This window comes from Equus asinus, chromosome 16, assembly GCF_041296235.1.
Source record: "Equus asinus isolate D_3611 breed Donkey chromosome 16, EquAss-T2T_v2, whole genome shotgun sequence".
Lineage (NCBI taxonomy): Eukaryota > Metazoa > Chordata > Mammalia > Perissodactyla > Equidae > Equus > Equus asinus.
In genome coordinates, this window is record NC_091805.1 from 27,901,573 (window position 1) to 27,915,634 (window position 14,062).

At 34.8% G+C, this 14,062-nt stretch overlaps 1 protein-coding gene across 6 annotated transcripts in view; it reads left to right on the forward strand.

Annotated features, from left to right (window-relative positions):
* The window catches only part of BTBD8 (BTB domain containing 8), a 79,788-nt gene that overhangs the window by 52,169 nt on the left and 13,557 nt on the right, over positions 1–14,062 (forward strand). For 4 of the 6 annotated variants that reach the window (XM_070486821.1, XM_070486822.1, XM_070486823.1 and 1 more), the window contains 4 exons: positions 9,450–9,632; positions 10,305–10,451; positions 11,331–11,460; positions 13,924–13,985. In XM_070486821.1, coding sequence (XP_070342922.1) covers positions 9,450–9,632; positions 10,305–10,451; positions 11,331–11,460; positions 13,924–13,985 — 522 coding nt within the window. Of the gene's footprint in view, positions 1–7; positions 8,757–9,449; positions 9,633–10,304; positions 10,452–11,330; positions 11,461–13,923; positions 13,986–14,062 lie in introns of those variants that run through there. The other 2 variants (XM_070486824.1, XM_044749236.2) reach the window with 2 other exon arrangements.

Here is a 14,062-nt window from a genome sequence, read left to right on the forward strand (position 1 = left end):
TCCCTCTGATCTAGAGGCCTTAGCTCCAAAGAGAAGAATGCTTCCACCTGGGAACACAATAATGATTCCGTTGAACTGGAAGTTGAGACTGTCTTCTTCTGGCCACTTTGTAAATCAACAGGCAAAGAAGGAGAATTGTAGATTGAGCCTGACTATCCAGGGGAAATTGGGTTGGTACTATGTAATGTGGTTAATGAGGAATACATCTGGAGTGCAATACTCCTGTGTCCTATGATTAAAATCAATGGAAAACTAACAACCCAAATTAGACAGCACTGATAATGGCCCAGATTCTTCCAGAATGAAAGTTTGGGCTACCCTACCAGATAAAGAACTACAAACAGCAGAGATACTTGCTGAGGGCAAAGGGAATATGGAATGGTAGTGGGAAAGTGTAGTTTTAAATGCCAGCTATGACCAGGTGACCAGTTACAGAAATGAGCACTGTGGTAGCTATGATATAAAGAAATTAACTTTCCTTTTTACATGAATGTTTGTATATATATTAACTAAATATTTTTGGGTTTTTTCCACTGTCTCATTCCCCTACCATCTAATAGAAGACGTGTTAGTAATAGATAACTTTACATCTCCGCATTTAAGTTACAGGTTACCAAAGGGGGGAGTATGAATCAATTTGAAGAACAATGAATATCACCCAAAGACAAAACAAGAGACTTCATATCCTCTTAGAGAAAGGGTTAGCATATTTGTTGTATAGGAGTTAGTTTATCGTGTTGGGCAGAAGCTTGCCTTTGTTATTGTGTCCATTTGATAATTAAGTATGACTTAATGAGATGTGTGGGTGCCAGCTTGAGAAGGGATGGATTCTGGTGGCTTTGTAATGTTTCAGCTTGGCTAGGATGAACTATGCTTCCCAGAATTTCCTTCTTTATATGTTTCCAGTTAGAGAGGCCACGAGACAATTTGGTGTGCAATTTGGAGGGTAGAGGTGAAACCACAGCCTTTTTCTCCAACACTAGGAAGATTGTGGCAGGTGCTTTTAGCTAATACACATTGCTTATTTGCTGGCTCACCTTTTTTTTTTCATTTCACTTTATTTTATTTTTTTATTGTAACATTGGTTTATAACATTATATAAATTTTGGGTATACATCATTATATTTCAATTTCTGTATAGATTCCGTCATGTTTACCACCCAAAGACTAATTACAATCCGTCACCATACACATGTGCCTAATTACCCCTTTCACCCTCTTCCCTCCCCCATTCCCCTCTGGTAACCACCAATCCAATCTCTGTGTCTGTGTGTTTGTTTGTTGTTATTTTTATCTTGTATTTATGAGTGAGATCATATGGTATTTGACTTTCTCCCTCTGACTTATTTCGCTTCACTTAATACCCACAAGGTCCATCCGTGTTGTCACAAAATGCCGAATTTCATCCTTTTTTATGGCCAAGTAGTATTCCATTGTGTGTATATGCCACATTGTCTTTATTCATTCATCCCTTCATGGGCACGTAGGTTGCTTTCAAGTCTTGGCTATTGTGAATAATGCTGCAGTGAACATAGGGGTGCATGTATCTTTATGCATTTGTGTTTTCACATTCTCTGGCTAAATACCCAGCAGTGGAATAGCTGAATTGTATGGTCATCCTATTCTTAATTTTTTTGAGGAATCTCCATACTGTTTTCCATAGTGGCTGCATCTGTTTGCACTCCCACCAGCAATATATGAGAGTTCTGTTTTCTCCACATCCTCTCCAACACATTATTTCCTGTCTTCTTAATTATAGCCATGCTGATGGATGTGAGGTGATATCTCATTGTAGTTTTGGTTTGCACTTCCCTGATAATTAGTCATGTTGAACATCTTTTCATGTGCCTGTTGGCCATCTGTATATCTTCTTTGGAGAAATATCTGTTCAGATCTTTTGCCCATTTTTTAATTGGGTTGTTAGTTTTTTTATTGTTGAGATGTATGAGTTCTTTATATATTTTGGATATTAACCCTTTGTCAGATATTTGGTTTGCAAATATCTTCTCCCAATTGTTAGGTTGTCTTTTCATTTTGTTGATGGTTTCCTTTGCTGTGCAGAAGCTTTTTAGTTTGGTGTAGTCCCATTTGTTTATTCTTTCTATTTTTTCCCTTGCCAAGTCAGACATGGTACTTGAAAATATGCTGCTAAGATGGATGTTGAAGAGCATACTCCCTGTGTTTTCTTCTAGAAGTTTCATAGTTTCAGGTCTTACATTTGAGTCTTTAATTCATTTTGAGTTAATTTTTGTGTATAGTGTAAGATAATAGTCTACTTTCAGTCTTTTGCACGTGGCTGTCCAGTTTTCCCAGCACCATTTATCAAAGAGACTTTCCTTTCTCCATTGTATGTTCTTGGCTCCCTTGTCGAAAATTAGCTGTCCATAGATGTTTGGGTTTATTTCTGGGCTCTCGATTCTGTTCCATTGATCTGTGTGTCTCTTTTTGTGCCAGTACCATACTGGGTTTTTTTTTTCTTCTTCTTCTTCTCCCCAAAGCCCCCCCCCCCGGTACCTGGTTGTATGTTCTAGTTGTGAGTGCCTCTGGTTGTGCTATGTGGGATGCCACCTCAGCATGGCCTGACGGGCAGTGCCATGTCCACACCCAGGATCTAAACCGGGGAAACCCTGGGCTGCCAAAGCGGAATGCACGAACTTAACCACTTGGCCATAGGGCCAGCCCCAAGTACTATGCTGTTTTGATTACTGTTGCTTTCTAGTATATTTTGAAGTCCAGGAGTGATAACTCCAACTTTGTTCTTTTTTCTCAGGGTTCCTTTGTCTATTCGGGGTCTTTGGTTGTTCCATATAAATTTTAGGATTCTTTGTTCTATTTCTGTGAAAAATGTTGTTGGAATCTTTGATAGAGAGTGCATTGAATCTGTAGATTACTTTAGGAAGTATGGACATTTTAACTATGTTAATTCTTCCAATCCATGAGCACGGAATAGCTTTCCATTTTTTTGTGTCTTCTATTTTTTTCAACAATGTTTTATAGATTTCAGTGTATAGCTCTTTCACCTCTTTGGTTAAGTTTATTCCTAGGTACTTTATTCTTTTTGTTGCAACTGTAAATGGGATTGTATTCTTAATTTCTCTTTCTACTACTTCATTGTTAATGTATAGAAACACAACTGATTTTTGTATGTTTATTTGGTATCCTGCAACTTTACCTTGTTGGTGTGGAATAGAAGCCAGACCTACAACTGCTCCACCTTGCCCTATATCTTCTTTTGGCTTCTCTTACCCCTGGGCCAGGGATGTGTTTAGCTCCATGATGAAAGGTGCCTGCATCTCCTGAAGGACACCTATTTCATCCAGGTTGGAGGCAGTGAGAACTGAAATGGGTCTATCAGTGTGGGTTACAGCTTGTGCTCTTGGGTGTCAGCTTCTGCTTTCTCCCTCACCCATTATATCCATCTTCCATTCTCAACTGCCTTCCCTGTGGACTTCAAACTACATCATCACATACAAAGACTGTGTAACCAGCTCCCACAATTGCATAAGGTCAAATCCCTGTAACACATTCCTGTGTATATATATAAGTACCTCCTGGCGGTCCTGTTTCTCTGACTGAACCCTGAATGATACGTCAGATTGTGTTATATAGAAGATACATCTAAATCTAATTGGGAAAATAAGTGTAGGTCATCAACTGGTGAGATACCACTGCAAAATAATGTCTAAATCTATGTTTATGCTAATGAAGGACTTTGTAGTTTTGTTGCTTACTATTTTGCATTAGTTTTTTGGTCAGTGAATAGTTACTCCTTGCTCATGAAGGCAAACAAATGGCCCAGCTATAATTCAGTTCAATAGAAGGGGAAACATCGTTTACTACTACTACTACTACTATTTAGTGGTTTGTTTAGACCTTTACAGTTCAAAAAATACTTTATATTTTTTGAAATTTTGTGTAAGACAGGTACCCTTGTCACCATTTCACATATGAGAAAAGAGAATCAGAGAGCTAAGTGCTTTATTCAAGTTTACAATGTTAGTAAATGACAAAGCCTTGTCTTAAAACAGTGGCTACCATTCTAAAGATAATATGATGGGTGCTTAATGTTGGCAAAGATTTTTTTAAAGAAGCATGGGCCTTGACCTCAGGGAACTCACAAATTGATGGAAGAATAAGCATTTAAATAACTAAGTAAAATACAAGTTAGACTATAATGAGGACTAATATTAAGTTTTGCGTCAGTCTTATTTACCTTTATAGCGCTAGCCTTAGAGCAGTGCCTAGCACATATTAGGCATCAATATATATCATCAAATAGGTAAATAAATGAATGAATAAGTATAATCTATAATTCAGATATATACATGGGATCACCGAGGTTAAAACAATTGATTCTGTTTGGAAGGGTGAGAGAAGTAATTTGAGATGAACCTGAGGAGAGAAGACAATTTCAAAATAAAGAAGTATGTTAGAGCATTCCTGACAGACTTTACATCTGTGCCAGTCCTCTTCTGTGTGAGCTATGTCAGTCTGTGGGAGCTGCTGTCACAGCATGGCTGCTGACAAGTGGTGTAGGTCCATGCCCAGGAACTGAACCCAGGCCACTGAAGCAGAGTGCGCTGAACTTAACCACTAGGCCACGGGGCCAGCCCGCCCGGCAGACTTTTAAAATGTGACCAGGGACCTGGAGACTGGGTGGTTCCAATATTCTGCTGCAACTGGCATGAGAGAAGTCTGAGGAGAGGCTCAGACCAGATTAGGAGGGATCTTAACTGAATGTCGTACTAAGAAGTTTGATTTTTTTTGCCACAAGTGGTAAATATGTAAGTTTAATTGAAAAAATAAACCCTTCATACTATGCTTCTCCCTCTCCTACAATATTTTATTTTGATTTTATAGCTCCGGTCAGGTCCTTCTAAGCTTTATGAATGCTTGTTTTTTCTTTTCAAGATAGATAAAAAGGTTAACACCAGAACAGCCAAACACCCAGTCTGATCAGTAGCCTTTTGGCATCATGATGATTATAATGAAAATTTGAAATTTTTGTCTTTTTTTTGTGGATATTCAAGTTTTAAGAAACATTAGTATATTCTTCATATTTTATTATGTAAATAAAATATATTTAGCTTTTGATAAAAAATAGAATACTTTTAGATTTTTCAAATTAAAATTTGAAATATGTTATCCAAAAAAATAAAGAGCGAGCCAGCAGTCTTCCTCAGTCTTCTTGAACTCTGATTCAGTTCAACCACATGTGCCATGGGAGGCACTGTGCTCCATCAGTGATATGCCCAACACTCTCACATACTGAGGGAGGGAAGAAAGTGCTGTGTTGGAATAGATATGGAGAATTTTTTTTTGAATTTTAATTTGAAAGACTTTGAGGTTTTTCTCTTTCTTGGTCACTGTGCAGCAGTTCAGTAAAATGTGACTGCCCCCTCCTACCAAGTACAAACCATTGCTTCTGGGAGAAAAAGAGAAGAGGATGAGGGGGGAAAACAGAAGAGAGAAAGGTGTTAGCAAAGTTAGGACTTTATAATGTAATTACTTGAACTATTTCAAAATGTGATTAAATTTTTCTTAATGAAATATTTTAAGTCCTTTAAAAAAAGCAAATTATGGAGAGTTTTTAAATTTAGAAAAGTTAGAAAACAAATAGGGGTGGGGATGGTCACTATGGTAAAATTAAAGTTGTATACATATTATGCCATTAGTCTTAAGGCTAAAGGATAGCTGAATGCCCATTTGATTAACACAGTATTGTAAGGATTATGAAATAGTATGAGTCATAGTGTTTATTCAATATACATTATTGGGACAACCAGGAAACCAGCTAGAAAAAAGTTTAAGTTAGATCTATACTTCACATCCTAGTATGCCAGGATATATTTCAAATGGGTCAGAGATTTGAATGTAAAAAAAATGAAACCATTAAAATACTATAATAAACTCTGGGAGAATTATTTTATAACCTCAACAGGGGAATAGGGATACAAAATTCAGAAGCCATAAAAAAATTTGGCTTTTTTAAATATAAAAATGCAAAATTTCTATATAGCAAAAACAATCATAAGCAAAGTCAAAAGATAGTTCATATCATATTTATGATTCTAATTTTCCTGATATAGAGAGTTCCTACAAGTTGACTTAAAAAAAAAAACCAAACAGCTAATCATAGGAGAAGTTCACAAAGAAAATACAAACCTCTTAATTACCTACCGCTCAGCAATTCTGATACCTATGCAAACCTGGAAGAAAAAAGGAGTTAACACCCCAGGGGACAAGCCTTGAGCAATGGGAGATAGAAGCCACTGGTTAAACGTTTCCCTGCTCTGACCCTTGCGTGAATAATTCAAAGTGCATTCTCTGTGGCTCTTCAGAGGGTCCCCAGCAAGACTGAGCCCCATTTGCCTCTAACAGTGAATACTGTATCAATGCTTCTCAAACTTAGTAGAATACAAAACACACCAGCGTCTTGTTTAAATGTGGATTCTAATTCAGTAAGTCAGGGGTGGAGCCTGAGATTCTGCGTTTCTAACAAGTTCTCGGTGCTGTTGATGCTGTGGATCACACTGTGAGTAGCAAGAAGCTAGAAAACATACCCTTCACTTGGCTTTTCCTCCTTCCCTATTTCGCTCTCCCAGTGCCTCAGATCCTCTTGGGATCACTTCCCAAAATAAACTATCCGTATACCAGGCTGTTTCTCAGGCTCAGTTATCAGGCAGAACCCAGGCTGAGACAAGTAGCATTGACCCAGCAATTCTATTTCTAGGCATATATCTATTCCTATAGATATGTTCACATATGTGTGAAATAATGTTATCTATAGGGTCATTCATTACCACATTGTAATAGCAAAAAATTGGAAACAACATAAATGTCTATAAGTAAAAGACTAGTTGAAGTGACTTATGGTATATCTATATTATGGAATTACATAGATATTAAAACAATCATAAGGCTCTTTATATTATGATAAGAAAAATATTAAAGGGGCTGACCATGTGGCATAGTGGTTGAATCCTGCTCACTCTGCTTTGGTGGCCCGAGTTCACAGGTTCAGATCCTTGGTACAGACCTACACCTCTTGACAGCCATGCTGTGGCAGTGACCCACATACAAAATGGAGGAAGACTGGCAACAGGTGTTACCTCAGGGCCAATCTTCTCAGGAAAAAAAAAATTCAAGATGTATGCTAAGTGTAAATGGCAAGGTACAGAGTACTGTGCATATTAGTACCTCAATTTTAGTAAAATAAAGGGAAAATTACATGATTTTTTTTTGTATATGCTTAAAGTAACTCTGAAAAGATACTGAAAATAAATAATATGATTGGGGTGAGGGAAAATGGGTGGCTTGGGGACAGGAAGGAAAGGGAGAATTTTCTTAGTAATGCCCTTTATATATCTTTGAAGTTTGAACCATGTGTTATGTTAACTATTGAGTTAAAATTTTATGCGTTTGGTCTAGAAGTATTTTCTTCCTTCTTTGAACCTCAAGCTACTCTAACATTTAATGTTGCCATATATTCAGATCAATATGGAATAAGATTACATGCCACCTATGTTATCATTATGTCCGTATTTTAGTTTTCTGATAGATTCCAAGCTAAATTATGACAGCTATACTTTATATCTATATTTTAAAAAATATATTAACTGTCAGAGCAAATAACACTATGTATGTAATCAGGACTTTGTAGATACCTGCCAAGTTTATTTGGATACCCTATATTTGTCTCTACTACCAGAATAATCCCTATAGTAGTGCAAATTTGCCTTATTGCCTAAAATTCATAGTAATTGCAGTTACTCAGGAAGTCACCAGAACAGGAAAGGATGATGGTACTAAAACAAAAAAAGATGAATTATAGCAAAGTATGATTTTTTTTAAAGCAAAGGAAGTATGTAATGCATTTTAAAAGAATTCTTGGTAAATGGGTGAAATTTTAAAAGTTTTGGTATTCGAGGATTAAACTTAATTTATCCTAGAAATTCACTTGTAGACTCTCAGTCTGTGATGATGCTAAAAGATCAACAAATACTTGGGTGACTACTCTGACCCAGTTCTAGGCCCTAGGGGTCAATGGTGAGCCAAAACAGACTTGGTTTCATACTCAGTAAACATGCAGACTAGTGAGAGAGATGGATATTAAACAAATAGTATTGTTCACAATTGAATAATTAGAAATGAATTAAGTGCTCTGAAAAATAGGGACGGGTTCTCTGATGGCGTGTATAAAAGGAATCTGATGTAGGTGTAGGGAGCAGGGGACAGGTAGTGCTGGAGTCGAGGTCTGAAAGATACTCAGGGTGTGTAAGGTTTACATCATGCAGCCTATGGTAAGGATTTCAGTCTGTCATTTTCAGATTATCAGTTATCTATTGCTGTGTAACAAACCACACCAAAACTAAGTGGTTTAAAACTACAGTTTGTTATTCCTCACAGTTCTGCGGGTTGACTGGATGCTTGTTCTGCCGATCTTGCCTGCGCTCAGTGCTGCGGCTGCTTTCGGCTGGTGGCTGAGTTGGAAGCTGAGCCTCCCACTCCATGTGGTCTTTCTTACCAGGCTTCTTTATGGCCTGGTGGTCCCAGAATTCCAAGAGGGTAAAGACAGTAGCTGCAAGGCTTCTTGTGGCCTAGGCTCTGGAACTTGCTGCACAACAGCACTGTTTGTGCAAGCGAGTGAAAGGGCCGGTCTAGTTTCAAGGGATGAGGAGTAGATTCCACCTCTTTGATGGATGGAGCTACAAAGAATTTGTTGCCATGTTTTTCAATCTACTATAATCTATCAGGTAACTATTTATCCAATAAATAGTTATTTACTAAGATTGTTTTAAGAACTAGAAATAAATCATGAATAAGACAAAGTAATTTATAAGTTGCTATATTTTCCTTTTCCTTGGAGCACATGGTATTTTTGAATTGTCATTCATTTTCCATAAAGATGAGTATTCGTGAACATTTTTTTCCAATGGTATAAAAATGAATCATCACTAAATGAATAAAATATAAAAAGAAGAGGCTTACCTAATTGGAGAGGAGGAAGAAAATCACTGGGGATCATAGTAATTTTTAGCATTTCTAAATTTATAATAAAGAACATGTATTTTATATTCAGAAAAGAATTAAGGCTATGTCAGTGTAGCCATGCAGTTATGAATGATATCTTTAAGCAGAAAAATTAGTTCAGTAGTGAACTTCTCAGGAAAGTCAAGTTTTTCTTTGTAGTTATAACTTTGCTCTCAGGTTTGTTTTAGCTATCTTTTAAAGATGACTTCTTCCCAGCTCAAAGTTTGCTCTTTGGATAATTCTGAATGAATGATTAAGTAAGTGTTATATGTAACACTAATGACAAAGATATTAGCTACCTGGAATTTTGTTGTTTGCAGGAAACATCACAAGAAAACAAAAGCATTTTATTTGCTTACAAAGTTATTTTATGAGTAGTAATCTAACTTTTTTCCCGATATTTTTTAAATTATAAGAATGACAAGAATGCTGCTTTTCTTCTGATGGAAAGTGACAGGCTGATCATCAGTTTACCCAGAGTAAAGTGGACAGAGGCAGCGCTGACTATGGCGTCTCAGCTGCAAGAAGAATGTATTGCATTTATTATAGAAAACTTCTCCAAGATCATTCAGAGTGAAAATTTTGCTCTTCTCTTACAGGTATTGTGTCTAAAATTATATCCTATATTTAGTCCCATCTTTGTGTTCTGATTGTAATTATCTAAGAGTAAGAGTTTTAAATGCAGGTTGCCTTTGATCAAATTAGTGTGACTTAAATTCCATAGCAGATGGCATGTTTGCATAGGATTTAGTGCAGTGATGGACAGGATTTTTGGCTCACAAGATAATGACGGCAGGAGGGGACAGATTTGAGGGACCTGGCAAGGCACAATGTAACTCTGGCCAACTCTAGCCCTCAATCAACATAAGCCATGTTTTAGAAACCAAAGACATAAAGATATTGTTTTGTTCAGTAATACAGTTATGGTCTATGCAAAGTTCTCTGTGTTAACTGGGGACCCACTTTCTCTTAAATCTAGTTATTGAATAAAGAACTTCTGTTACTTATTTCCAGGTTCTGTTTTTATAGTATTTTAGCTCTTAAGAACAGAGTGTTGTGTGTGTATGTATGTATATGCAGATTTTTTAACAAAGGAAAAGGGATGAATAACAATTATAATTATGTAATTATAATATTATTAAGGGAAATAAGATTGCTGATTGACTTCGTACATTCAGTTATGATGAATGGCCTTCTGTTATGCCAGACTTTCACGTTTCTTACACATTTTACGTGTATTCCTATTAAATATCAATTTCTGTGTTTTGTAGTCACAAGCAATGAGCAGCACAGCTGATCTGTTGGACAAAATTTTAAAAGCAATTGAAGAAAACATTACCACTGAGAATAGTTGCTCTCTTCTTATGGCTCTGGACACGTTACTGAACTCTGACAGTACTAAGGAAATGGTATTGAATGTAATAAATTTCATTAAAATGATATAATATTGAACTATTTAAAAATTTTAAAATATGTGCACATTTTAAATGTTGCATGGTTCATTGAAACTAGGTGATGGATAACTGAGGGTTGGTTTTAGTCTCTACTTTTGTGTATATCTGGAATTTTTTATGATACAAAATTTTAAAAATTTCATTTACCTCTAAATGGACTTATTATAAAGTTTAGAATTTGACAGTTTGACTGCCAGATTCTAAACACAGTTTGATACTTAGCAATATTAATTGGTATAGCATAACTTTAGTATTTCTGCCCTTTCACTACATTGAATTTCCTAAATATAAAACTTATATAGAATTTTAAGAGTTTTTGAGAATTTTTAATCGTCAGTGTCTTTTAGTTTTATAATAAATTTTTAGTTCCTTTTTGTCTTCATAAAAAAATCATATTTAAAATTGAATTGACTGGGACAAGTGAAATTAATATATTGTGTATTTTTAAATGCCTTTCATCAATGGTAATTAATAAACTAATTGCAAATTATTTTATATTTGTTCAAGGATGATAAAAATTATCATATTTATTACTACTGCATAGAGTATTTGACCTTGTAATGTCATAGCTGATTTGAAAAGGCTGTGGAAAGTATTCATGGAAAGGCCATTGGTCGTTTAAAATAATGTTTGGTTGAAAGGATAAGGTTTAGTTTCATGTTCACTATAAAATTCTGTTGTTGAAGAGCAGCCTTCATAAATAACATGTACCCGTCGATCTTAAAAATCTAAGTGATGACATCATTGATCTAGCTTAGGAGTAAGTAGATTCGGAAAGGAATAATGACTGGTTGCTATGACAATGTGGCTCTCACCAGCTGCTGATTTGTTGCTTGAACACAGGGTTTTACGTGCAAGATCCAGGCTCTGCGTGATAAGCTGTGGATCTTCCTGGTTCAGTCTTTCTATGCTGTTCGTCACACAGAAAGCTGGAAGCTGATGAGCACAGATGATCAACAGAAAATCCAAGCAGGTATGTTAGCCTGGGATTTTTTATTCTTATAATCTTTCTGACAAGAGATATTTTGAGAGCATTCTAATAAGTGATACAATTTACGTTTGTTTGCTTCTGTTCAGTAATATCTTGCTTATTGAAACTGGTGATAGTGTGTTTAGGCAGTTTTAATAATCATGCTTTTTTGCTTTTCTTAGAAAACAAAACTCATTTCCTTTGTATATATATATCACTGTTTCATCCTACTTTATATTAGCAACAATGTTCCATCCAAATTTGCTTAAAGCATTCTTGTAAAGAGAGAAGTATAGGAAAATGTAATTCACGTAGAACAGATTACCAAACATACTTTCTCTCTCTTTTAAAATATATTTTTCCATAAAGCTTTTCCATGTTTTGCATAAGATACCGTTTCTTGTGGATTTGTCTAGATTAGATGGCTTTATTTCGTAATTGATTGGTTCAGTGATACGGCATGTGCTATTGCAGAGCGTCCCTCAGGAGCTGCACAGTGGTCTCTGACATTACATAGGGACCATTTGAAACATTAGTATTAAACACAAGATCTATATTGCTCAGAATATGTTTTTGTTTCAAAAATATTAAAATAAAATTTTGAGGGTGTGAAACTAAAAATGGCTTCATGACTATTTTGGGGTTGAAGCAGGTGCCTTAGAAAAAATATTGGCAGATTCAGCAAGTATACTTTTAAAAACATTTTAAGTTAAGAGACTATATTTTATGAAGCAAACAATTTTGTACTGTAAAACATAGAAGCCATATGTGATATAATATATTCTTGATAGTACATCAGTATGTTCAATTCTTTGATGGTTAGTCAGAATATGATTTGCTCTGTTTTGTATTAAGAGCATAACATGATAATGTAGCAAGATGTGATCTCAAGAACACTTTTCAAAGAAATTCCAACAAAATAATAAAACAAAATTGTGAAAAACAAAAATCATGAGAAGGTCTTTAGAAATTTGAAATTTTTTTCCTTGTACCTATTTCTGTACTGATTTTTAGATGATGGTTTATCTTTACTGTAAAATCTATACAATGTGAAGAAATAGGATGGGCATTCCATGAGTAGGTGTCATTCAGCTCTCTTCTGATTGGTAGTAAACTTTGTTTTTTTCCATTTTAGAGGATTTTATGGTTAAATTGGGCCTCAAACAATGTTCTTTATCTTAATCCTTCAAAGTACTAGTTAAAAATACATGTAAATACAGGCACACACATATATATACAATACATACACGTACCTAAAACAAAATATTATTAGTAATCCAACTAATTGTCAAAAAGAACTTTTCAATTCATTATGTCAGTGTAAAAATAATTTTTTTAAATCTTAAAGATGTTGAATTATAATGAGTACTGACTTATGCATAATTACTGCATTGGGAAACCCCAGATAAAGGAGTGATTCTAGGTTGTCTTTGTTGTAACATTTATGTTCTAGTTTGAGTTACTGACCTTTGAGAGAAATCTTTTATTAATTTCTTCCCGTATATTGTTGTGCAAAGTCATATGCTAACCACAAGTCAGTCCTCATAATGCCATTTCTAGGGTCCTGCTTTGTCTTACAGCACAGATCCTATGGAATGGAGGTAGTAGAAGATCCATAGTAGACTTACAGATAATTGAATGTCTTTTTCATCAGCTGTTTTAATAAAAATCAAATCATTTTTGGAGATTATGTATATTTCTTCAAAATATATTTTTAAGTCCCATAACCTTCAAAAGGAAGAAATACATTAGCTAAACTATATTTATAACTCTTGGATCATTATTCCTATATATTTTCCTGACGTCATTCAAATTCTTATTTGAAGAACATAAACGTGAATTCCCCAATAATTCTCATATAAATCTAATCTATAAAATGAATTTTTATGTAATTCTAAAAACAATAATATGGGTTTGAGGATTATTTATTGTTTTATTTTCAACAGAACCTTATTTTTTTCTCTTCTCTTTCCTCCTTCTCCATGATATGCCTGCAAAACCAGAAAATATTTGTAGTTAATTTCAACAGAGTATTTTCATATTTTCTAAGATAAACATTTTCTCATATTTAATTGTTTATAAAATATTACTTTTGCCACAATCTGAAACTTTTTGGAATCTGGAAAACTAAATGAAACCAGTTTCTCTAAAATTTCACAGCTTGAGACAGTTCTGGTTTTTTGTAAATGTATGAATCTTCTCTGTGAGATTGTACATTTCTCATTTATTCATTTTAATTACATAAAATCCATAGGGACCACAAAATGATATTGAAATGAAGTTCTTTAACAAAAATTCTAATATATAATAGGGACTTGTTTATGTGTACTAGGTTGCTTTCAGCTTTTTAAAAGTTATTTCCATTGAAATATATCTTTTTCTACTAGTTTACTATTTTCCTCTACTTCTAGAATAATAATAATAATAATGCTTCTGATAAAAACAAATTGCTGTTTCCTTTTACAGCTGCATTTGACAAAGGTGATGATCGAAGACTTGGCAAAAAGCCTATATTCAGTAGCTCTCAGGTAAACTTTTAAAATTTTATACGTCTAAATGAAAAGATGCCAAATAATTTAAATTTTATTATTTTATATTTCAGAGT